At 36.0% G+C, this 25,878-nt stretch overlaps 1 protein-coding gene across 50 annotated transcripts in view; it reads left to right on the forward strand.

The window, feature by feature from the left end:
- Positions 1 to 25,878, forward strand: part of CLASP2 (cytoplasmic linker associated protein 2) — a 157,260-nt gene that overhangs the window by 128,925 nt on the left and 2,457 nt on the right. For 31 of the 50 annotated variants that reach the window (XM_052793446.1, XM_052793530.1, XM_052793667.1 and 28 more), the window contains 12 exons: positions 2,495 to 2,658; positions 3,840 to 3,918; positions 4,068 to 4,118; positions 9,337 to 9,480; positions 13,543 to 13,686; positions 14,128 to 14,234; positions 15,059 to 15,212; positions 15,940 to 16,168; positions 20,637 to 20,830; positions 21,663 to 21,791; positions 23,533 to 23,739; positions 24,880 to 24,996. In XM_052793446.1, the coding sequence (XP_052649406.1) occupies positions 2,495 to 2,658; positions 3,840 to 3,918; positions 4,068 to 4,118; positions 9,337 to 9,480; positions 13,543 to 13,686; positions 14,128 to 14,234; positions 15,059 to 15,212; positions 15,940 to 16,168; positions 20,637 to 20,830; positions 21,663 to 21,791; positions 23,533 to 23,739; positions 24,880 to 24,996 (1,719 nt within the window). Of the gene's footprint in view, positions 1 to 2,494; positions 2,659 to 3,839; positions 3,919 to 4,067; positions 4,119 to 9,336; positions 9,481 to 13,542; positions 13,687 to 14,127; positions 14,235 to 15,058; positions 15,213 to 15,939; positions 16,169 to 17,024; positions 17,095 to 20,636; positions 20,831 to 21,662; positions 21,792 to 23,532; positions 23,740 to 24,879; positions 24,997 to 25,878 lie in introns of those variants that run through there. The other 19 variants (XM_052793512.1, XM_052793554.1, XM_052793598.1 and 16 more) reach the window with 2 other exon arrangements.

The raw sequence follows: 25,878 nt of genomic DNA on the forward strand, positions 1-25,878 counted from the left end.
TCCAAATTCATCCTTTACCTTAAACACTCTTACAGTCGTCTTAAATTCTTCATGGTTTGGCCTAAGACAAAATGGTATGATTCATATTTTTTTAAAATGCAATAAAATGACTCAACTTATTGGAGCTTTCTCCAGACATTCACTGTGGTAAACCTAAAATCAAACAAAGCTTGAAAACAAAATTGAGTCCTCAGTTATGTGTATTTTTAACAGCTAAAACTTTGGCACAGGATCTTTAGAGCACTTTTGCCATAGTGATTCATAATTCACTTCATAATGATTTCAATTTAAACCACTTTACATGTTTAAAGTGTCATAAGAAGTCCATGTTACTTCATCAAATAAGAGGTTGTAACCAGTTTGTTCAGCTTGCACGTTTTAATGAGCAAGATGTGTGTGTCAGTGTCTGGAAACTCAAAGGAACAGGTACGGTTTTTAAATTCTGCTGAGCTGTATAGTTTAATTTGAAGGATTTTAAATACATCTGTAAGACCCTCAGTGTAATCTTTATAGCACCAGAATTTTTTTTTGTTGTTTGCCTAAGTCCAATATATTTTTCCCTAATTTTAGGGCTGTGAAATCCAAAGACTGTCATATTACAATACAGATGGTACTTTTTGGTTTCATTTTGTCTAGGTCTTATAATTGTGGATGCACAAGTAGTGGGCACAAAGTGGTATATTGTTTCAGTTTAGCCAAATACAGAAGACATTTCCAATCCCAAGCATAAGAATTTCTTCCCACTACTGGGAGGGTAATTTTTAAACCTCAGACTTGAATACAAATCTAGACAGATAGCAGAGGAGTTAGCAATTTTATCTTTTTTTTTTTTTTAATACATTTTTCAATGTAGTTTGCCCCAAAAGGGAAGTGAATTAAATTAACTCATCCTGATGGGCTTTACGTTGAGCAGGATTTGTACTGTTTTGTTTCTAACACAGCTTTTCAGTATTTAAGATGTCTATGAAAAGATTCTCCTTGGTCTTTATTAGATCTTGAAGGAATCATAGAATAGCAGGTTGGAAGGGACCTGAAGGATCATTTTGCCTTTCTTGACAAAAAAACTGAGTTTATTTTTCATTTCTAATGTAAATTTTGAGGCACTTCTTTTAAAGATACCTGTATGGATTTTTTTTTCACTTTATGGTGTGAATTTGCCTACCCTGGCTTCATTATCAACATGAAAAGAGATCTAATTTCTTCAGTGATGTGGGCATGCAGCAGCCTTGATCAGTGCTGTGGAAGAAAGCCCACTTCCGTGGACTGGTTTCTGCAGCCATGTGAGGTATGATCACAGTTTAGGATCATCCACTCTCACAGACAGCAGCAGAAGTTAGCCTTATGACAAGCCAGGTGAGCCTCAGGAGGATGTAGGGTTCCAGCCCTTCTGCTGCAGCAGCTATTTCCAACCTTGTACCCACGTCATACATACTCAGGAGGCAATCTCTCTCCAGCCCTCTTTACATCATAGCAATACTTCTGCTTCGGTACCCACCGATCTGCTGGTGCTGGAGTGCATATCAGTTGTGAAGGTAGCGTTTTCAGCCCAAACACCCATTTTTTTCTTCTCAGAGAAATGGGAAACCCATGGGCCATACCGGTATAGAGCATAGACATCCCGATTTCACTGTAAGTCTTGAAAAAACATAAAATTAGTGAGATACTAAAAAGGCTGTTTAAACTTATTTGTCATGCCCTGCTTTACCCCTTCCCTCCAAAAAGCCCTTCTTCCTGGCCTGAGTGCTGAGGTTACTATAAATACAATATGTCTTTTTTTTTTTTTTTTTTTTTACTGAATGCAGTCTTTTCAACATTATGTGTTGAAAAGAACACAATGGATAACATGTTTTTGAAAAGACGGAAGTACTTCTGTGGTTTAAATACCTGCCAATCTGAAATGTATTGTGGCTTTTTTCCATACTCTAGTGAATAATTTTGTGTTTGGATACCTGCAATAGCAGGAGAATCTTGTTCTGTTCAACAAGTATTTTATGTAAAGGAATTGGCCAGCTTTCATGATTTTGCAGTATTTAGTAATGCAGATATTTAAAATTATTATCTTGCTAAAGAATTGTAGCAGCTTTTTTGGTTTTAGAGAGAAAGTGGTTTTGTAGTCTGAGGAATATGACAAATCAACTTAATGATAAAGCTTGAAAGGGTAGAAAATTGTTTTACTGAAAAAATTGAGGTTGCGCCAGCCATCACAGTAAGCATTTCTTTTCTTGACGAAACTGCATGGAATACCTAATTGTCAAACTTCTGCAGAAGTCAGCTAACATTTCCAATGTACTCTTGTATCAAAATCCGATGAGAGAGCAAGAAAGATTTCTTTTTTTTTCTTTTTTTTCTTTTCCTGCTTGGCTGCAAAACACTGCCTTTCTCTGCCTCTTGATTCCCTTACTGCTTTCTTATTTGTTTGTAAGTTCAGCATATGTCAGTGTCGTTTCCTCTTTTGCCCCATCCTACCCTCTTTCCATCTTCTTCTGCCTTGTAGGTGTTCAGTATGTTCTTGGAGACACTGGTGGACTTCATCCAGGTCCATAAAGAAGACCTGCAGGACTGGCTGTTTGTACTGCTGACACAGCTGTTGAAAAAGATGGGTGCTGATTTGCTTGGGTCTGTACAAGCAAAAGTTCAGAAGGCACTTGATGTCACAAGGTAATGAGTTAATAAAAAAAGTAATTTTAAAAAAAAACCCAACACTAAAAAACAAATACAAACCTTTGTGCTACTTCCAAGTTTTGGTTTTTTTTTTTTAGTGTGCTATGAGATACTTGGAAAAATGTACATCTAATAACAGAACATGAAACTTAAGTAAACCTCGCTGCTTAAGCATTTTGCTTTCCTAAATGACTCTTAGTTGAAAGGGTTTGAGTCCTTAATGCTGAACAATTAATATGATACTACTTACCTGATTCCAAAATGTGCATCTGAGCCATGTATGTTTGTTGTCTTGCCTTGTGTTCAGTGATGCAGTGCTTGTGTTTGAACTTTATTTTGATATAAAAATATTGTTGCAATATTCATCTCTCTGCCAGCAGGCTTTTAAGGAGCTATGGCAATAATGTATTTGATTTCTGTCTTCCTTCCACTCTCCCCAAACTTCACGAATAGCCTGATTCCAAAATGATCTTACGTGATTTTGGGGGCCATCAGAGCTGCCTATCCCTGGCCAGTATTATTTCTAGATGAAGGCTAGATTTTTAAATAGAGTTGGAGGGACTCTGGGACCTACTTCTCATCCTCTGTTCTCTGAAGTACAGGACAGTCTAAGCAGTCTAGGCCTCTGCTGAACCTATTCACATGGCAGATCAGTGAAATCAGGGGAAAGGTATGGTGTATGTTGCGGGGAGAGAAGGGAGTATGATCTGCTACATCTCTTTTGCTGCTGCAGCAGAGCCCTTGAAGGTCATACCCCGAGTGTGCAATGTGGGAGAGCGGAGGCAGCCCAGCATAGAACAGGTTGGTTCAGAGAAGTGTGCGGGAGGAGTCTGGTGTATACCTTTAGCAGTACTACTGCCTATTAATTTGAGGATTACATAGATTTAGAATCAGAATACAACTGTATCATCATTATATCATTCCTTATTACTTGCATTATCTATTGTAGCTATAATTGCTTCAAAGCAGGAATTTCTTAATTTTTGTCCTTTACATGCTAGTTGAATGTTTCTGAAAGTCAGATAAAATATCAACAAAATGGGTAGAAATTTTTTTTCTTTTGGAAGTACTGAAGCTTTTCTCTACTGAAAAGAATGAGGGCTTATTTAGTGCCTCTCAGCACATACTAAAAGAAAATTTCACGTAACTTAACACAATTTGATTTGTTTGTTTTACAGGGAATCTTTTCCAAATGACCTCCAATTCAGTATTTTAATGAGATTTACTGTTGACCAAACCCAAACACCTAGCCTGAAGGTAAGAATTTTCAGGCTTGCATTGCAAACATAAATCTTCATTGATAGACATTTGCTTGTCTTAATATTTGAATTTGGATTGTTATTTTTGTTTTGTTTAAAAAAAAAAAAAGTTTTCAATTAGTGGATTTTGTTTTTGTAAACTTTCAGACAGTCAAGCCAGCACTACAGGACCAGCTTCGCTCTTTTTGGAGCTCAAAGGTTTTTGTCTGAATTATTGTCTTTATTCTTAACCCTATGTCAAACTCTTACAGTGTTTCCAATAATTTTTATTTGAATGCATTCGTATGCTGCTACTAACCTTTGTGAGAAACTTTAAGCATGCAGATGTTCAATTTTAAACATTTCACTAGTATGAAAATGTTTGCTGCGAGAGAGATCTAATAAAACCACAGTACAGTAAAAATGAGCAACAAAAATGTGGCCGCGTAACATCAAGCTCGTTATGCAAACTCACTCTATCAAGTCTTTTCTAATTTTATGTTTGTGATTTCCCAGTTGTGTTTTCCTAGTTCATATATATATTTTTTTCCTGTGTTCAGCCTGATAGGTCTTGAATGAATTTAAATTATTTTAATATTACTATGAACTTGAGTTACTGTATTAAAAATCAGCTCCCTTTGTGGTATACTTACTTTTCTGAAAGCAGTGTGTAGTTTTATATTTACACACATTTTTACAGAAGAATCTATAGCACATAGACCTGCCAGTATAACTGGAAAGTAAAAATGTAATCTGTAGTACATTTACAGTTCCAAAGAGAGTTGATTTTTAGGATAAATGCATCAAATCCTAAGAAGATTTACAAGTGAAGTGAATGGGGAAATAACAAGCATATGATAACTGGCATTTTCTGCTCTATCCTGCACGAAATACTTTTACATAGTTTGATACTGCACAAGAATACGACTTTTCCAAAGTTATGTTGAACCTAAAGTCACATGAATATGCCTTTTTTGTCTACAATACAGTAAAACTTACATTTTTAAGCTTTTGAGGACAGTTGATACGTTGACCACTGTTGCTTCGTAGAGCTGTGTTAAAAAGGGACTGCTGTCATTTATTGAAGACAGCAAATGAGGTAGTAAAAATCAGTTTGTTGTTTAAATAAATCCTTGGAACAAATTGAGCTTGGTTTTATTTTACTTGGTTTTCCTCCCCAGGAAGGTGAATTTGATGGTTGAGATGTTCTTTATTCCATACAGTAGTATAACTGGTAAACGCGTATCGATCACGTTTCAAAGTTGAGAGTGTAGATTTGGAACGAGATGTGGACTCCTACTAGGCTGAGTTGGGGCTAAGTTCAAGAATATTCACTATGCAACCTAGAAGGAACTAAGAAATCTGAAACACTTAATGGGAGGACATGCTGAAAATAATTTCCAGTATTTGAGAGAGATGTCTCAAATCAAGATGTTGGTAAAAACTACCTCCACAGAACAACACCTGTTAGTTTGAAATAAAATCAAGAGTATTTAAAAGGAATTTTTGGGACAGTGAAGTATGTAACTGTTTAAGAGAAGGTAAGCTTTTTTCAGAAGAAAGTGGTATCTACCCCTTACTTCCATCTCTGTGAGGTAATTACAACTTCACGATCCAGACAGTAAAGTTACTGAATGTAAATTGCAAAAGTATCGATTTAATATCCACGTTCTTGAGTATTTTGTCTAAATCCCATCCTCAGTGCACCCAGATGTCTATCAGATCACTTGATAATCCTAGGGCACTACTCCATTTCTTGAAGTCTTCAGCTTTTGTTCTTATTCTGATAAATTAGTATTTTGTTGCAGTGTGTGCCTTTGGGCTAGATATACTGAGAAACAGCATTCACTGTGACAGGAAAAATCAGAGAAAGGATTTTCAGCATCCTTAAAGATGGTCAGATATAAGAAGGGGTGGTAGATCAGAAATTTGGTCTGTGGAAGGATTCCCTTCTGCAAATGACTTTTCCCTCTGGTTTTCATGTGGTGGTAGTAAATAATCATGATTCTTTAGAGTAAACTGTCATTGTTGTTCTTACACTTAGAAACACAGCTGAGTCTTGGATGATAAAAGTCAAGCTTTTAGAGTGGCCACAGAGGTGGATTTGGATAGCTAGCCAGTAAGAGGACCAAACATAGAGAAGATGTAATTCTGCTGACCTAATCCATGGAGGATGCAGCACAGTGTATTGCGCTGTATCTATCTTACTTTGTTTTGCTATAATTTTATGTATAGTTGTGATGAACTGCTGAAACAGTTTAGAAGTGCCAGATGCATGTATCTGTTTTGGTCAAATGTATGGATGGGCATAGGAGTCAAATTTTCTACATGGGGTATAATCTATTAAGCTTATTTTCACAGGTGCGGAACATATGCTTTCCAAAGGATGAGTGTTGTCCTGAAATACACTTCATATCATCACTTTCCTTTTTCTCAGGTTGAATATCAAATGTCTCAAATGCAGTGAGGAATTGATTTAAGCATTGTGACCAGAGTTCATTACAAGTTTCTGAACCCTTCTTTCCTTTGAAAATACTGATTTGTTGACAGAGGTTTTTGCCACAGTTCATCAGAAGAATTTTTTTCTTTTTCCAAAGTCCGTATTAAAATTTCTGGATTTACAAAAACCTAACAACCAATGACACAGATTCACAGAGATGAAAGAGCCCTTCAAAATTCATCTTTAGTTTACCTTTTAGTCATTTGGTTAAGTAATGGCAGAGGCAGTCACTCCTAAGTATTCGGTAACTGAGGGACAGACACCTGGGATGTGGCAAACGGAAAGTCACTTTGCGTGATTGCTTTTATTTGGTATGAGTAAGGCAGAGTAGAGTCTTTTGCATCCCAGGAAAGCACTGTAAGAGATGGACTTTTTTCTGGTTTAAGTAAAGCAGCTTCTCTACATTCTTCTCTCCTTTTGTCTTTTTTCCTGTTACGTGAAGTGTTTCTTTTATCTTGCCCTGATGCAGCAAATGAAACGGTGTAAATCTCAAATTTTTCACAGGACAGGAAAACATTTGCCTTCTGGCACTGACTGCGTAGCATCCTTATGGTATTTCCTGAATCTCTGGAGGTAGTTGCATGTACTTTTGTGCCAGAATTTGTAATTTCATTATCTGTGACAGATGTTTATGAAGCACTTCAGTTCCATTTATGTCTAATCTTTTTTTTGTGAGTAATAGTGCTAATTGTGGCTCGATTTGTATTTCAGCTCACTTACTACAGCAGTGCTGTTCTTAAACAAAATGTCTGTGTTATATGCTATACAGGACAAATGTCTCAGTGTTTATAGTCCAGCAAAAGTACAATAAATTCAACTTAGAAGAGTACAAAGAAAGTCAAGACAGCATTAAACAACTTCAGAGACAGTGGTTTCAGATTAATGGCAAATATTCATTGTAAGAATTCCTGGAGCTGCTTTCATTGCAGTAAAAAATTGTTATTACCTCTCTCGGAGAGATTAAATGGATTGTTGAAGAGGACTATGTTAGAGCATTTATTTCTGAATCTCAACTCTCTATACACTTACTGGGAACAGTGACAAAAATACATCATAAGTAGATTCACTGCTATTACAGAGTTTACTTCAGGGTGCGTGTTTTTTTTTATCTGTAATAATACTGTCTCGTATTTGAGCACAGAAAGGTACACCTTCCAGAATTTCTTCTCTCAAAAGCAATTAGTGAAAAACAGTCCCTTTCAAAATAGTTGTCAAACTTAGCTTTGTGTATCTGTCTCACTGTGAAAAGCTTTGTTAGTGTGAATTCTCTCCATTCGTATTCTGTTCAGTGCTCTTCTGTCTCCCTGAGAACCTCCATCTTTCCAGAAGTCTGTGCAATTTACTCTGTTGGAATTTTTAAACACTAAATAACACTGTGCCCTCAGATACAGTGCTCCAGAATTTTTTCACTGGGAGAAATGCCTCAATGTTCTAATTGTTACAGTTCTTACCAGTAATTTTTTTTAAGCTGTGATATTGTATGTATTTAAATTGTGAACAGTGAAACGTAGTGCTGTCGTAATGGTTTTACTTGGTAATCTAGAAATTTTAACTAATACTTCATGTTTGGAAAAACATGTAGCCTAAGGTTTTTTGCTGCGGAGATGTTTGTGGGTTTTTTCCCCTTGGAAAGAGTCTAGCAAGTAGTGGGTTTTTTGACTGCATTTGTGGATAATGATCTGCATAGAATGAAAGCCTCCAGCTGTTGCTCGTTGTATGTATAACTTTGGAGAAGTAGATCTTTTAACAGCTGCTGTGAAAATGAAGTATTTGTTATTAATCTACATGTATCAGTTATCACTAATGTGTGTGTCACTTAGTGTATCTTGAGTTTTTAATAGCTTGCAAGTTTTCATGACCAAGGGAAGTTTCTAAATAGTTTTGCTCAGAACAGTTGTACTACAAGCCATGAACAATTGAAAATATACCCAGAGCTCTTTTTCTTTCTGGTTATGATGAACATAGGTGTCTCCTTCCTGGGAGGTATTTCTGGTTCACTATAATTATTAGTGGAAATAAAAGTAGCTAAGTCAAACAGGTGGCCTAAATTAACGTTCACCACTTTTGTTGACGGGTTGTGTGACAAATCTCTGGGGCAGCAGGAGTTGAGGAGATAAATATTTAAGGGAGATACAAGCATAATAGCCCTTTGCCCAAAGCTGTGCAGTGGTGCAATTTGGGAGAAACTAGAGAGAGGCTGCAGTCTGGGGTGTATAAAACAGAGATTCTGCATAAGGACTAGAGGGAGTTGGTGGAGTAGGAGAAGGATGCTCAGATAAATGAGGGAGTGAAGCAGCTTTTCTGTTGTGGTAAATCCATGTCTCTGTTTTTGAAATAGCTTCAAAGGAAAAGTGCACGTGACCCCTTCTAACTCTTTTGTAGAACTTCTATTCCATACCTTTTTAGTATTTGATGGGAAGATTCATGTGGCTTATCCCCAAAGATAGTGACTACTCAACTCCGGTGTTTTATAAAAGAATGCTGTTAACTACATAGGAGGAACTAATAGGAACTGATTATTGGTTCATCAAATGATGTTCATTTTTCATTTTAGTACTTGAAAAAAGTTCTTAATAATTCTGAATAATTCTTTAAAATCCTGATTATTCTTAAATATTTTGAGTACTTCGGTTTTGTGTTTGTTAAATACAAGCTTCTGCGTATGCAATGATTTGTGTATCTTTTAGTTGCTACCAGTGAAATTTAAGATTTTTATTAATACTTGAATTTCTGTGGAATAACTCCCTTCTTGAAATGTTATGTCCATTTGTAAATTGATTTATTGTCTAGAGTTTTATATTAATGCTGAGAAGATGTTTAGTTTAATTAGAAAAAAAAATCATCTTTATTTAGGGAATGAACATTCTACTCTGTGAGCACACTTGTTCTTGCAGCATACCATTTTCATTGTCCACCTGACTCTATTTCTCTTTGCAGGTCAAAGTTGCAATCCTTAAATACATAGAGACTCTCGCACAACAGATGGATCCAGGAGATTTTGTAAATTCAAGTGAAACTAGGTTAGCAGTGTCTCGAATTATCACCTGGACCACAGAACCTAAAAGCTCAGATGTTAGGAAGGTATGTTTGTTAATGTGTGCTTAGAATTGCAGTACACTTGAAGTATCTTGGCAAATTAGAGAAGCTCATATTTCTTGCCTAAACAGAAAAAATTATTTCTCTTTAAAAACAAACTTACTCTTTCATAGAGAAAAGGTACTTTTATATCCTTCTCGGCAAACACACCTAATTTTTCTGTATAAAGTATCAGAAGTGACAAAGTAAAACTCTGCCAAAAATTGTGTGTTTAAGAATATTTAAGTAAAAATTTAAAATTAGCACATGTTGAAACTCTCCATTAGGGTTGTATTTTCATGTGTGTTAATACGTTGAGATTATCTTTCATAATACAAGGAATAACTTTGTTTCAAGCACTATCTGGTATTAAAATCTCTTCATTGGGCATTTTCTATACAGTTTTAATATTACTTCAGAGACCACCCTCTGTGATACTAATAGCACATTTGTAACAGGAATGGTAAGTTTGGTAGCAAACTTGGTTCAATCTCTGGATTTTCTCAAATCCTTTGTGTTTAACAAAAGATAGGTAAATAACTGTTGACCCTTTGACAAAAGAAAGTTTGTGTTTTAATAAGGTAGTATCAAAGGTTTGTTCTTGCAATGGTCCAGTTCCAGTGCAAAACTCCCTTTTCCACATAACTGTTGTGAAGTGAAAATTAATATTTGTGAGCTATGTAGATGTACCAGGGATACGGAATAACCATGAGAAATGTACTAGTGCACTCTTTGGAAAGGGTTTCTAAATAGTCCTTCCAATTATAGAAAGCAAAAATCTTTGAATTTTGTTTGCAGTTTGGTGGAATAGTTTTGTTGTTCTGATTGTCACCAGCCATTCTGTTGTAGCTGCCATTATCAGCATGCTAACACTTTTTGAATGCTAAACAAACCTATTTACTTCATGGCTTGTAAGTGCAAGCATCTTTGACATAGAGAACTAACTCTTCTGTTTCTTTCTCTCTGTTTATTTCTGCAGTTTGAAGAGTTGTAACAATTCATTTAGATTTCCTTTCCTATTTTCAATTAAGGCAACTTAATTGAGTTGGCAACTTCATTGTTTCTGGAAACAGTACCAAAACTTACTTTCTTTAGGAGGGATGTTTTGGGGGAGCTGTCTCACGAAGTGTGTAATGTGAAGAGAACAAAAGTAAAAATAACTTACAAACATTGCAGATATCAAGAAGTTGTGGAATACGTAATAAAAAAATATAGGACAGTTTATATTGGAGATAATGTTTCTGCCTTTCACTTCTATAACTTCATGAGTGTGAGAAAGCAGTAATAGATTATATTGTATGGACTTTTCTTGCCTAGTACCATGTTCTAGTGACATACATAAGACCATAAAACAGGAGGGGAATTGAAGCAGCACTATCTTCTAAATCAGTAAAGTTTTAGTACTAAGACACGTGGCAAGCTGTCATATCTGATGGTTCGTATGTCTAATAAGCATTTTTATGTCAATAAGTAACTGAATCACGGAAAAAATTGCCGGTGGGTTTAATCATCTGGAACACCTTAATTACTTGAAGTTTTCTCATTTTATTTTTTCTTTCCATAACACAGCTGTTAGAGGCAACTACTGCCAAAAGCCTTTAATAACTCTTGAAAAGAAAATTTCACCAATAAGTAGTCAGAAGAGTTATTCTGATGGTATAAAATGTTTCGTTCTCTTAACAGGCTTCACAGCCTGCTATCACAGGCTTTTTAATTTTATTTATTTTAATAAGCTTATAGCATTTAGTATGATTCTTTAAATTAAAAGTTTTTGCCAAGTGTATTTCTGTGTAATTGATGGGTTTGGGTTTTGGGTTTTTGTTGTTGGTGGTTTTGTTTTTGTTTTTTTAGTAAAAACATTTCCGGTACTAAGTATTATGAAAAATCCTTCTTTATTGTATTAATCTGAAGTTGGGCACTCTTAGTGCAGTTCAATGACATGGTAGTACTTTCTGGAGGTCTTTTCTGGAAGGTGAAATTCTATGTTTCAGAACTTAGATTTCTTCTAAGATTAGAATTCTTCTGGAAAGAATTAGAATCTTCTTAGAGTTCCTCTAAGAACAAAACTAAACAAATATTTCTAATCCTTATTGCAGACTTTTAAAGATGTTATTTGTATGACTGGACTTAAATCTCAAGAGAGAAAGCTTATGCTGAGGAGAAGAAAAACCTCCAAATACTCCAAAATGCCTTTTTTTTTTTTTTTTTTTGTCAAGGAAGAGAGAGAGAAAATAGATAATTGTATGGCTGAAAACCTTCTCTGAATCAGTATCAAGTTTGATACTTTAGGCTGAGCTTCATTTGGGGCAAACTTGATGATACCGGTTTCTTTCCTGATACGACCCTGGACTGTCTATTCTGTTATTCTATTGGCAGCTTAAATAGACACAGTGTTATGGAGTGGAGACATGGATAACAGGACAGAAAAACAAAAGTGGTAATTCCCAAGCCTTTGCTCAGTTGCTGGATTTGTTTTGGTTTTGGTTTGTATCAATTTCTGTTAAAAGACTGACCATAAGAAATAACAAGGAAAAGAGAAACATTAAAGACAGATTGTAGAGGGCATTCAGGGTGTTCCCTTGAAAGGAAGGCATTCAGAGCGAGAAGGGAATAAAAGTTAAAGAAAACAGCCAGTCACGAGTGTGCAAAGATAATTTGTGGTAATCTAACATGCTAGTATTTTTGTCATTAAACTTAATACTGAGATGTGTGCTGGTATGTGTGCTCATACCTTGGCTTTCCACTTTTAATTAAAAAATGCTACAGTTCAATGCTCTGGAAGCAAAAGGAGGGAAATAAATGTCTAAAAGAATTTTGTAAACTACTTGCTTGAAGTATATTGCTGCTTAAGCAAGCTGCCTATCATTCTGTCTAGCATGGGGCACTGGTTCTCTCCAGTGCATGGCAGACCTTGATGGTGGGCTGTATAAACTAGACATAGTTGCTTAATCTTAGAATCAGAGTTTCGTACTACAAAGAAACTATTAAAAAATTATGGAGAACTTAATCTGTAGGCCTTCATTGCATGTGTTGGTTTAGTTGCTATGTTGACGGGTTTGTTAGACTACCCAGTGAATATTCATCAAACTGTACAAGCGTTACTAAGTCATGCAGTCAACATTCCTTTACTAGAGGGAACCCAACCATTGTGTAACATACTGTGTTGCTTTGTCAGTAAAGAGCTCTGTTTTTTGATACCAATTAAAAAAAATATATAGTAAAACATGCTGTAGGATGAGGATGATGTTAAAGATGAACTATTAAAATTGAGGGTGTGGGAGGTGACATCCAGTAGACCACAAACTCCAATACTTAACAATTTTCATTTTTAGAATATGTAGTCAGCTAAATTATTCTTCATGATGTTTGCCTATCTTTATCTTTTTAAAAGGAAGCAGGGTGGGGGAAGGTTAACGAACTAGTTTGGCTGTAGGATAAGTTATAAAGAATATCAAGTGCTGTGATTACAACTCAAAATCAGGACTGTCTCATTCCAAATTAGGGTATCTGTTGGGTTTGGGGTTTTTTTGGTTTGGGGTTTGTTGTTTGGTTTTGGTTTTGGTTGTTTTTTTTTTTAAATTTCTAAATCCATAACCGTGCCTTTTCAAGCTAGTGTGTTGATTATCCATAATCTGTTATTACCACTTGCAGAACTCAGGAGAAGGAATTGCAGGCTTGTTCATGCCTGGTGTGTTCCATTCCTCTCTTAAAGGGTTTGGCAAGTTGAACAAATTTTAAAAGCCATTTGTGAATTCTTTTCAGTACTTTTTTTACTAAGTAGGGATCTGGGGTTGGGAGCATTGAGGAGCATGTTTCTCAAAGACTGCTTGTTAAAATGATTGTGCAAATTTTAAGCTTGTTATTGTGTGCCTGGATTTATCAATATCTGAACTTCCAGCTCACCAGCAAATATGAATTGCTTTTGTTCACATCTGTTAACATCCTTATTCAAGCTTGATCAAGACTTAAGTCACATTTTGTGACTACCACTCATTATAGCATTTCTTGCTAATAAAATTACTTTAGAAACTCAAATTAATATCTTCAATGTGTATTTTCTTCTTCTAGGCTGCACAGTCAGTGCTGATTTCCCTTTTTGAACTCAACACTCCAGAGTTTACAATGCTATTGGGTGCTTTACCAAAAACATTTCAGGATGGAGCCACAAAGCTTCTCCATAATCACCTCCGGAATACAGGCAACAGTGGTCAGGTATCTACACCTCTTATTATTCTTTCTGAAGTTACTGGTGTTTTGAACATAAGTCCATTTCAGTATAGTTATTTGTGAGAGCAAGAAGGTTGGTAGAGGACAGGAGGCAACCTAAATCCTATGTAGAATTCTGTCTTAGTAGCAGATATCACTCTTTATGGAATGCCTTTTCTTTTTCCTCCAGAGAATGATACTTTCTAAGTCTATGTTGCTTCCAAGTGACCTAATAAGTTTGCATGTGCTTTTTAAGAGTAGTTTATCTTTTACTTTACTCATTTCAAAGTTATACCTGATTGAACTTACTAGTAATTGGTTAGCCAATCAAGAACTTAAATAGAAGCTCTTTAAATGTTTCTGGGCCCTAGAAAATAAGTACAATAATAAGTTAAAAGGGAAGCTGAAGTCCTGCTGGAGTATCTCTTCTCACCTCTCCTCCTCCAGGGATCAATGGGAAGTCCTTTAACAAGACCTACTCCACGCTCCCCAGCAAGTTGGTCAAGTCCTCTCACTTCCCCAACCAATACATCGCAGAACACTTTGTCACCAAGGTAATGTAGGCTGGTGTTGCTACAGTTCTGCATCTAAGGCTTCATTACATGTTATCCAAAATTGTAACCCCGACAGTGAAAGCATGGAGGGAATTTTGCACAAAGTGACAGGTGCTGAAAAATAATCCCCCTCTCCCCACAGAATGACAGTCCAGTGAACTGCTTATAGCCTCCCTGAAGGGTATGACAAGTGCCAGGGCTGGCCTGAGGTGGGAAGGGCTCTGCACCTTGGAGTGCAAATGGATTAGCAAAGGGGTTAGAAAACAGAAATGTTCATTTCCAACAAATGTTAGAATAGGTCAGCTGGGTCATCAAACCAGACTTAATATTGGGGAGGCTAAAAAAGTAGTAGTTCATAAACGTTTTGGTCTTTAATTTTGTGGTACCAATGTTGCCAGCGAAGTGGACTGTGTAATTTTGCTTTTAGCAATCAACTCTACTGTGAAAACTGTTGAGTTTTATCAGTCCTCCTTACTTTGGAACTGTTTTCAGAAAGAGTATGGTGTAAAAATCCCAGTTGTTTCATATTCATAAAACAGAGCAAAAGAAGTTTGTTTCTTCAGCAGATGCTGCTACATAATGTAGCCCTTCCCTTAGCTAGCTAGTCCCAGTGCTTTGTCTGTCAGCGGCAGTACACTTACTAAGATGTACCATCATACAGTTTCGTTATGTGGAGAGCCAGCTTTCTTCCTTAATGTGTTTCAAGAAAAATAATAATTTTATTAATATTTCTTGAGTCTATGTAGTTCTGTGCTAATGTTACTTAAAAATATGTAATCACAAAATAAATCCGTCTTAATTTGTGTGTCCTCTGTGGCCCACAGTGCATTTGACTATGACACTGAAAACATGAATTCTGAAGATATTTACAGCTCTCTTCGTGGAGTCACTGAAGCCATTCAGAATTTCAGTTTTCGTAGTCAGGAAGATATGAATGAGCCTATAAAACGAGATTCCAAAAAAGATGATGGTGATTTGGTGAGTATTTAAAATCAGTGCATCTTAGTATCAGCAAACCAAGCCAATGGCTTGAGTCATTACAGATGATAAAGCATCTTTTTCAGTAGGTTTATATGTTACGACTTCTGAAATGGGATGTTTCTCCAAAATTACTTCAGAGCTTTAGAAAAATATATTCCTAGTCTTGAACCACATTTTGGAATGTAAATGCTAATTTGAAGTAGCAGTAGCTGTTTGTTTGTTTAAAATGTTAGCAATTTAAAAATAGATCATCTTGCAAAACAGCTGGAGTTCAGTTTTTGAGAGGTCTGCACCTTAACATATGTTTTTCCAAAGATTTTATTTTATTCTGTACAAAACTGGTGGGTTTTTCAGTGCTACATGCAGTGTTTTAAACTTCTGTTTCTATGGAAGTTTGGCTTTCAGATTTGTTGAGCTTGCCAAATATGTTTATGCTTAAACATGTTTTTAGTTACTTAGCATCAAACTTTTGAGATAAAATATTGACAGCTGTTTCTAGTTCATGATGAATATTTTTGGACTATGTACCCTTTTTTCTTTTTTTTTTTTTTTTTCTTTAGGAAAGCAAAGTTTAGGGAACTGTTTCTAAGACTTCTTATTTGAAGGCTAGTTTGAAATTTTTGATATTTGTAAGTTTTTGCTACATAGATGAATTAGTAATGTAGTTAATTGAAACATGTAAGTGTGTATTTCATGTGCTCGTATGATTTTTCTTTTCCTGCAGATTTGCAGTGCTTCTGGAATAGTAGACCTACGAGCAGGAAGTGGCGTGAGCGATACAGGCCGAACAGCTCTCGATAACAAAACGTCATTACTCAACACAATGCCTCCCCACTCTTCACCACGTTCCCGAGATTATAACCCATACAATTATTCTGATGGTATCAGTTCCTTTAATAAATCTGCTTTGAAAGAAGCCATGTTTGATGATGACGCAGAGCAATTTCCTGATGGTAAGCTTCAGATTGCATTCTGTGCTAGAAGAAAAATGGTGAGATTTTCCATCTTTCAGTTCAGTTTCTGCGTTTATTATTAGAAATGTATGTATCACCAGTGCTGCTGCTTTGAGAGAGTTTTACAAATACTGTATTTCCAATTTGTTTGTTAGTAATCCTTTTGAGTGACATTGTTGGATTACCTGGTATTTGTAGAGATTAAGGGTAGAAATGAGATCAATACTGAACTACGTTGTATACTTCTGGTGGCACATCCTCTAGCAGTATTATCAATATAAATTTACTTATCAGATTGCTTTATGATTGAAATTTAAAGAGGGGAAAAAAAAGATTTACAGCAAGGAAGTAAACCTGGATCAAACCAGTTTGGGAATTCAGTGAAAGAGTGTTTTGTTAGTAATGTATTTGTATTTGAAACATGACATTGGCATTTTCTATTGACTAAACATTCTTAAAAAAAAACCAACCCACCCCCCACCCCCCAAAAAAACCCCAACAAAACAGCAAAAATCCGAAAACCAACCAAACCAGCTTTTACCAGGAATGTGGTTCATTTAGCCCATGTAAATTTAGGAACTTGGGCTGTTCTTTTGTAGGCTTCCAGAGCTTCTTTTTAATATTTCTCAGTATATCTTTGGGTAGTTCTTTATATCTAAATGTTGGGAAGGTTTAAAAGTATCACTACTATCATTATTTTAAAAAGCAGTACGTGGTTTTCATAGTCTGGTATTCATCGTTGTTGATATTTCTTGTTCAGTTATAGGTTAAAATCAATTTTTAAGTAAACAAATTTCTTAATAGTGAGGGACAAATGAATTTTCCCCCTTCTGACTGTTTTGCTTTTGTCATCCAGCAAAGATGTGTTATAGAAACTGTTGAAGAGCTAAGCTATTTTCTGACATGGTGTTTTATTCAGCTGTTCTGTAAGTTGGCTTTAAGTTTACATTAACTTAAAACCAAATACAAGTAAGGTGCTTTTCTCTTCATTTTCTGTTTTGTTTAGTGAAGAGGCATATGGCCAATTATTATCTTCTGAAAAAGATTGAGGGGAAAGCATATTTTTACAAATCGTGTCATGTAAATATCAATAATTAAATATCTTTCCCATCCATATACAGAGCCAGTTTATGATTGAGATCCTGTATTACAGGGATCCTGTTTTACATGGTATAAGCCTCTTTACACCTTCTGACATGTTTCTGGATATTGCATTAAACCAAATGCAATCTGTGCTGCGCCTGCATGTTCTGGTTTTGTAAAAACTCATGACTGGCCGGAGTGAAGCATACGCATCCAGTAGTAGTTGGTCCTGGCTGGAGGAGTACTACAATGCATTATTTAGGTTTACTGTGTAATGGATCTTAACAAAGTACTTGCATTCATTCCTGTGTTCACCGTTAGTATTTAGTTATACCATGTGCATTATGTTATTTGTGTGTTACTTTTAGCATTTCATCTAGGATAATTTTGAAAGTCTGCATGAAAAAGGATGCACTCGGCAAAATATCTTATGCCTACAATTCCTCAGTTAGGAATTGCATGCTTTTCCCATAAACCTGAAGCACTCGTTGGATGTTAGATTTTAATTTTCAGAAACTCCTCAGAATTGGTGCCTATTCATGACAAAAAGTCCTGTTTTTACTGGACTCCTAGCTATCCTCTCATGTGTTACTGGGAGAAAGATGTGGAAATACAGGGCTAGATGGGAAAACCTTAGCTGCTCATATAGTCCTGTCAACAGCACTGAGGCATGAATGTGTATTTTGCAAATGGTTTGTCTAACCATTGAAGACTTCCAGTGGAGGAGGTGCCACAGTGTAGCCCCCATAGCCATTTGAGTGTTTTGCCTCTCCTGCAGTAAAAAAGATTTTCAGAGTAACAGCATAAATCTTCCAGCCACTAGCACTCTTTTTTTTTTCTAAGGGGGAGATGCTCTTTATCCGAAGCATAGGGAAACCTGGCTTTCTAAGTTACTTCCAGACTCATTAAAAGCAGTGTCTGGTTGAAAAACAGTGTTCCTCTCCAAAGAAGCTTATTTATTTCAGCTTACTTCCATGGACTGTGTTTTCCAAACATCTTGCTTTTTACCTGCTGCTTTGTATATGGGCTTAAGATTTCTGCTTCTGTGTCTTGCCTTACACTTACCATCCTTTTTCTTGCAGACCATTCCTCTGATTTATCATGATAATTTTCAATTTTTATCCTGTTCTCCAGAATGTTTGCAATCTTAAATTGATGTCATCTGCAGATTTTATAAGTGGTCTCTATATTCCTTCGATAGCATTAACAAAAGCATCAAACAGAACCAGGCTCTGCACAGACCTGAGCAGGGACATCGCTTGTATCCTCCTAGGTTAAGAGAAAGCCATTTATAGTCCAGTCACCCTGCAGGTGATTCATCAAGTTTTGCACCCACTTCATTGGCTTTTTTGGCCACCATGTTTGCATAGCTTCTGTATCAAGATGCTATGGGTGACAGTAGGAAAGTCTTTACTAAATTCAGGACATACCTGCATACACTATTTATCCTGTCAAAAGGGTATTATTTGATTGGTTTGAGAAGAGCTGTTCATCAAATATTTGTATCTCCGATACATATTTTAATTCATTCAAATGAAGGAGTTGCATCTGTTCCTCCTCATTTGTGTTTTGTTTTCTTTCTGAAAAAGAAATTTTGAGAGTAGACTTTGAATATGTCTACTTTTACGCTTTTCCGTTCTTATCTGGAGGATATTTGGAAATGAAACACTGGGTGCTAAGTCGTACAGAAGAGTGGAAAATACAGGCTGTGAAGGCACATTCCTCTTGGTTGTCTTCATGTTTTTCAGGATTTCCAGCTATTTTCTCCACTAATGGAGCTTCTTTCCTCCCCTTATTCCTGCGTGGACATGGCTGCTACCTTCTCTCTTTATCCCTTCCCTCCATATGTTCAAATTGCCACTCCTTTCATTCTGATATTTCCACGGTGGAAATAACTTCATTCAAACAGATATGGGTAGTTTTGCTAATTATGTGTCAATATGCATTCCCCAAAATAGGATTTACTATAGCTGTAATCCTCACAGTTTGGTAGAACAAGTGTAATAGTTCTGGTAATACAAGTAATGATCTTGCTTCTGTAAAAGTGATTGTCCATTCTGGTCATCTGTACTAATTAATAACTCGCCTAATGCAATTTCAGTCTGTCCTTTAAGCAAACGTTAATGATCCATTTAGGGAGCCTGCAAAGCGTGCATTAATACAGAGGCAGTAGAAGTGCTTGCAGAAAAAAGTTTTTGCTTTCAGGTGCTTGTGCTCCTGATTATTCCTGCAAAACAGAATGCAAATAGGAATGTTGGGTTCAGAAACAGCGTGATTTTTAAGGTAACTGATGGGTGATTTTTAAGATACTTGACACGGTATTCAGCTTTTACTTGTTTCCTTGTACAGGTGCTTTGTACAGCATTTTTAAGTTAAAATATTGAATATCAGTAATATAAGATGTTCAAGGGCTGTGGTTTCTCAGTATATATGACCTAATAAATTTGTTATGGAGAATGTATTGCATGTGTTAATAAATGGAATAATTTTAGGAAAGATTCAGTGCAGGAACACTTGCATTTTATGCCAATAATTTCAACCTTCTTCCAGAAAAGAAAGTGTGTGTTTGTCAATTTATCCAAAAGTCTCAGTGCAAAGATGGAAGCTATATGCTTTTCTTTCTTAAAGGCTAAATGGGTCTTGATGATGGAATAAAGGCAACAACTTTGATATTTAATTTTTATTAAGACCATTTTTAAGTTTCTTGACTGTTTGCAGATCTCGCGCAGTCTAGTGTTTACAAATATGGGTCTTGTTACTAATGTGTTTCTCCATCATCATGGAATCCTCTCTACTCAAAACTAAAATCCAGAGCCATCTCGTAATGACTGCTATCAGGCATCTCTGTGGGACTAACAGCCTTGGTTTGCTTCTATTTCAGCTATTTTGTACCAAGCACCATTCTTGTGCATTTTTTTTTTTCTCAGTTTGTGTTGACAGCTTAGCTATTGCTGTGGAACCATGGCTTACAAAGTCTAAGCAATTCTGTAATACTAATGGAGAAAAGACACGTTTATCATCTTGGATGGAAGGGTTATATGGCAAAGGAGGCACTTTGTGTATATAGATCAGATTTAAAAGGATGCAGAGTACTTATTAATTTGGGTATTGCAAGCATAAAAACTCTTGCAGTAAACTAGCTTACGGGGGGGGTTGCGGTATCGTTGTAGGGGAGTTTTGGTGATTGTAAGTTTGTTTGGCAGTGTTGGCTGCACTGAAAATGTAGTAGCCAAATTGCAATTTTTGCAGACAAATTTGAGGAAAAAAATAAAAGCATGCTAGAAAGCCAGCTAGCCATCCTAGAAAATATCCTTCAGTGTACAGCAGGCAGTAATATTTATTTGCAATGATCTGAGAACTGTGTTTGTGTATTCCTTTTTGACAGAGCCTCCCATGGACCATTCCGATCTGGTTGCAGAGTTACTGAAAGAGTTATCAAACCATAATGAGAGAGTTGAGGAAAGAAAGGCTGCCCTGTATGAGCTCATGAAGTTAACTCAGGAAGAGTCTTTTGGTGTTTGGGATGAGCACTTCAAAACAATATTACTTTTGCTGCTTGAAACACTTGGAGATAAAGAGGTAAATTCAGATTAATCCAGTTAATGTTAACAAAGCACATGGTTTACTTTCAGTATCTTTGAAATTTGTATGGGTAGTAGGAAGGGCACAAATTCCATTTAGTCTTGAAAGAAAACAAAAAACTGGAAATAGAAAAGTGTCATGAATTCTGAATGCTCTGATGGTGAAAAGGGCATCAGTAATACTTCTCAAGTATTCGTATTTGTCGATTCCCATATGACAGATTAAATGAAACATTTTTCACTGGGATTCAAAGCTTATCTGTTAATAGACCCTGGTGGAATCTAGAATGTCAAAGCATTATGTGTGGCAAAGCATTTAAAAATACATTTCTAAAATACATTAATGCTCATTGTGAAGAGGCTGAGTTATACGTAATCGTTCTCTACAAGGGCCCTGGTTTTGAAATTACTGAGGATCAAAAAGACACTAATACTTGGGGTTTTTATTTAAAAAAAGATAATAATTTGTAAAAAAAATTTCAAAAATGTGTTTGGATGATGTGATGCTAAAGGTTTTATCAGCACTTGTGAAGAGTAAAATTGTTTGAAACTTAACTTCTGGGTGGCAGAGATAACTCAATTAGGTTAGCAACATGTTTATGATATGCCACCTGAATTATCTGCAAAAAGAGAGATTGAGAAGAGTGAGAAAATGAAGTTTATTTTTTTTCTAGCTTTATTTGTTAACACTAGGTTCATACTGTATATATGCGTAGAGTATAATCTGATGTTTTTCCATTACCAAAGACTCTCCCAGCTGCTGAACAAATGTTAATATATATGCCTGTTTAAAGATACATATCTCATTTATTTTAATATTAAATCTCTAGCATGCAATTAGAGCTTTGGCGTTGAAAGTTCTAAGAGAAATTCTAAGAAACCAGCCAGCAAGGTTTAAGAATTACGCAGAGCTCACGATCATGAAGACATTAGAAGCACATAAAGATCCTCATAAGGAGGTTAGTAATCAGTTATTCTGTTTGGGGTTATGACAAATTACTACAAAATGAAACAACTGTCCAAAAAATGTTTGAGCAATTAGTCAGATTTTACTGAGCAAATAATTTGTTTAATAATCAGGCATTCAGCTGTTATTAGTTAACTCGGGTATGCAAGAAAAAAAAAAGAACTGCTGTTTTGTAAGCTCTCAAATGTTTCATATCAGCCCTAATAATTCCCTTGGGTGCTGTCTAAGAGGACATAGTAACTGACAATTTGTTGTTATTGCTCTTCAGGGAGTAACTGAAGGGAGATTTTTCCTTGCATGACACCTTAAGCCTTATAGGTGTGACATCTTATAGGTGTCCCAGAGCTCTACAACAAGCTTTTGGATTTCAGTAAGGTTCATGGTTGAGAGATGGGACTGAACATGGCAAGGAATTGTCAACCCTTTCCATTTTTAGCCAGCTCTGCACCATTCAAGACCGTGGCTTTGAATTTTGTTAGGGGAGAACGCACAGAACATATCAAAGGGAGGAGCTGGTTGTGGCCAAGAATAGTGAGGGGATTCAGAAGTAGAAGGATAACTGTAATCTTGCTCAGAAGTATTTGTAATGCATGCATATATAATCAAGGATAATGCACATAGATATAAGAAACACAAATACAGTAACCACCCCAGTATTAAACAGTTCACGTCAGTGTCACTGATGCTATGGAAAGAATCCAGGTTTATTATTAAATGTGTACATCTTCTCCCTGCCCTCCCCATGCAAGGACACTTAACTCTATGTGGAACTTAACTGTGGAGTTCCAGGTTTTGAAGTTTGACTGCAGTCCGCCCATACTAGTGACTTTTGTCACTCATCAGATACTCGTTCCTCTTTTCCCTGCACCCTCTTGATTTGTTTCATACAGTGTATATATTACAGAGTATTGTCCCCATCTTTCCTTCTCTGTTACTGTGCTTTTTCTCTCTCTTGGTTTCATGTATATGAGTGAGAGAGTAAAGGGGAGAAGGATGGAGATAAACAGTTATGGTGGGTTTTGTACATCATGGATGTACAAACTGCTGATTTTGTACAGCGGTTTGTCTTGTTAGATGGCAGACACTGCAGCTGCACTAATGTGAAGATCAGATGTGATTTTTCTCTGTTGTGCCCGTGTTGTATCCTGAGCTTCTGTACCTGTTGATTTCCTACCTAATTACTCTTATTCTGCATAATCTTCAGGGTTAAAGTACTCTCCTGTCATAGTTCCTTTCAGACTTAGAGGGGAGGCAGGACAGCGAGATTGACTTCTAGAAGTGGCAATCTAGGCATGTCATTAAACATGTTTTTGAGATGAATGTGAGAACATGTCGTCTTGGTGGTCACTGACCTAAGCAATAACAAATGACAACACAAGAAATTACAGATTTACAAAGGTGGTGATATTTCAATATGTAGTTGGAGGGTATTACAGACTAGAGAAATTTCAGATCCGATTCAACAAGCAGATCTGAAAAACTGATACACATATTGCTGAGGACGTAGATTAGCCACAGAATATTGGGAAGATCTTGTTTTTAGGAAAGTATGTCCAACAGTTGGAGTCTTGTAAACAGATTTTCAAAGGGCTCTTCATTCACATATGTCTACAATATTGTATAGCTCTTGGTAGGAAATTTTTATGCTCAAGACCATTACTGCCAGATAACAGACCATAGTAACAGTCTCTTGTAAATAATATTTCCATGTCTTTTATTTGTTCTTTCAATAGGTGGTGAGATCTGCTGAAGAAGCTGCTTCCATGCTGGCCACTTCCATTAGTCCAGATCAGTGCATCAAAGTTCTTTGTCCAATTATCCAAACTGCAGATTACCCCATTAATCTGGCTGCAATCAAAATGCAGACAAAAGTCATAGAAAGAGTATCTAAAGAAACCCTTACTCAGCTTTTACCAGAGATTGTGCCAGGTCTAATACAGGTAAGTAAAGAAGAAAGGAAGGAAAAAAAAAAACCAAAACAAACACAAACAAAAAGAAACTGTGTATATAAGAATTGCAAAGACTTTTTAAAAATAATATCACTTGGCTCTCATGAAGTATTTTGATTGATAGTTGATGGCTGCTTTGACCCAAAATAACTCAGTGGGAACAAACTCTTTGATTGGCAGGTAGGTAAATTATAACTGTGGTTAGGACTCAAAGGAAATCTCAGTAGGATATAAAGTACTGGTTATAGTTAAGCTTGGTAGATACTTTTAATTATAAGATAGTTTTTTGTTGCTTGTATGTCTTTTCCAAGTTGTAATCATTTGGTCTGGAATTGTCCATGTTGATTTGCATATGATTGTAGTGTTTTATCGCTTGGGGTTTGGGGGAAGCAAGAGCAAAGCAGCAGTTGATTGGGGAAAGGTTAATAAAATGAGAAGGATATCAGAGGTTTCTCTTCCTTTGTCTTTAAAAACAAATTATTTCCCACCTTACCAAGAGCCAAGATACATTAATTTGCACGTGATGGATAAAGACCTTTCAGAGTTTGACAGCTGCGTTCTGCAGATTTTTGTCTTTAATGGTTGTGGTCCGATCATACATCTGCAGGAAGGCAGAGAAGGGGCCCTCTGAGAAGGAGATGCGAGTGAGACAGCCAGGCATGGGATACTAGCAAAGTGGCAAAAGAAACAAAAATCATTAAGGAATGAGATGGGAGTTTATAAAAGAATCTTTAGTTGTTAAGAAAATACTTCTTTCAGAGTAAGGAAGCTCTAAATTGAGTGGTCTTCTCTTTAAGTAAATATCTGTATAATCTAGAACCATTTCTCTTATGTAGTCACGTATTGCATGACAGCAGCTGTGTTTCCAGTGTAACTTACAAACAGGATTGCCTGGGTTTTAATTTCACTCTGGAAAATTATTATCACTGGTGATTAATAAGCAGCCTGCTTTTTAAGTGCATGCTCTGTATTTGCGTGTTTGGTTTTTTTGTTGGAATGCTTCACTGGGCTACACTAGCATTAATTTACTGTAGACTTCAATCTATTTATTATAGTAAATAAGTAAATAGCTTTCTGAGGCTTTTAATCATTAACTGATAAGGTATTAATGTTAATTTTATTGCTTTGTAGGGTTATGATAATTCAGAGAGCAGTGTTCGTAAGGCATGTGTTTTCTGCCTTGTAGCCATTCATGCAGTAATTGGTGATGAGCTAAAACCACATCTCAGTCAACTCACTGGCAGTAAAGTAAGTAAAAGATACCATTTAAAGAAATCTTGGTTTGTAATTGCATGTGTGCATTTGCATTTTGGTTGTAATTGCCAGGAAGTTTCATAAAAGTATATACTTGAATGAGAATATCAGGGCTACTGAAACCCTCCGAGGATTAATATAACTTAATAAAACTGAAAATCCATAGATCTTTATGCAAGTGTACAAACTTTAGCATGAAGATAAATACTGAATTATGTTTCTTACTGCTGTTTAATGGATTTAGTTACTGGTGGTATCCCCGCTAATAGTGATAATGGCTCTACTCAGCATGGCTTTTCCTATCAGTATTTCTTGTCTTGTTTTTCATGCAAGTTCTGATTGGAAAGCAATAAATGTAATGTGTAAATGTTAAATACAGGAGTTTTATTTCTTCTCCCTCCTTGTTATTTTGCTTTCATCAGTCCTTTCAGTACCACTAATTTCAAATAATAATAATAGTAATCAGTGTGTGGTCCTTTTTTGTTCAGGATATTCATGATTTTATTGACATCCCTTACATACAGTTTTTTGCATGCAAACAGCTGTGTGTTAACTGTGAATCTCCTTGTCCTTGGGAATAAACCAGCACAATTAATTTTTTATATCTTTGAGTAAGACAGTTATATCTTAAAAATACTCTCTGGCAGTGATTGCACTGAATGTGATTCTACACAGTATTGGAAACTTTAGTAAGTACCAGCATCAACAACTCTACAGGCTTAAAACCTCAACATTAACTTAAAAGAAAGAAAAAAAAAACAAACAAAAAACCAAACCCAAACCCACACAAACCCCTACTTTTAGAACAGCATTGTAATTTGAGGAAAATATTCCATCTATCTTAATCTAGCTACCTTAAATCATTCTCTTCTTTAC

Source organism: Harpia harpyja, chromosome 1 (assembly GCF_026419915.1).
Source record: "Harpia harpyja isolate bHarHar1 chromosome 1, bHarHar1 primary haplotype, whole genome shotgun sequence".
Lineage (NCBI taxonomy): Eukaryota > Metazoa > Chordata > Aves > Accipitriformes > Accipitridae > Harpia > Harpia harpyja.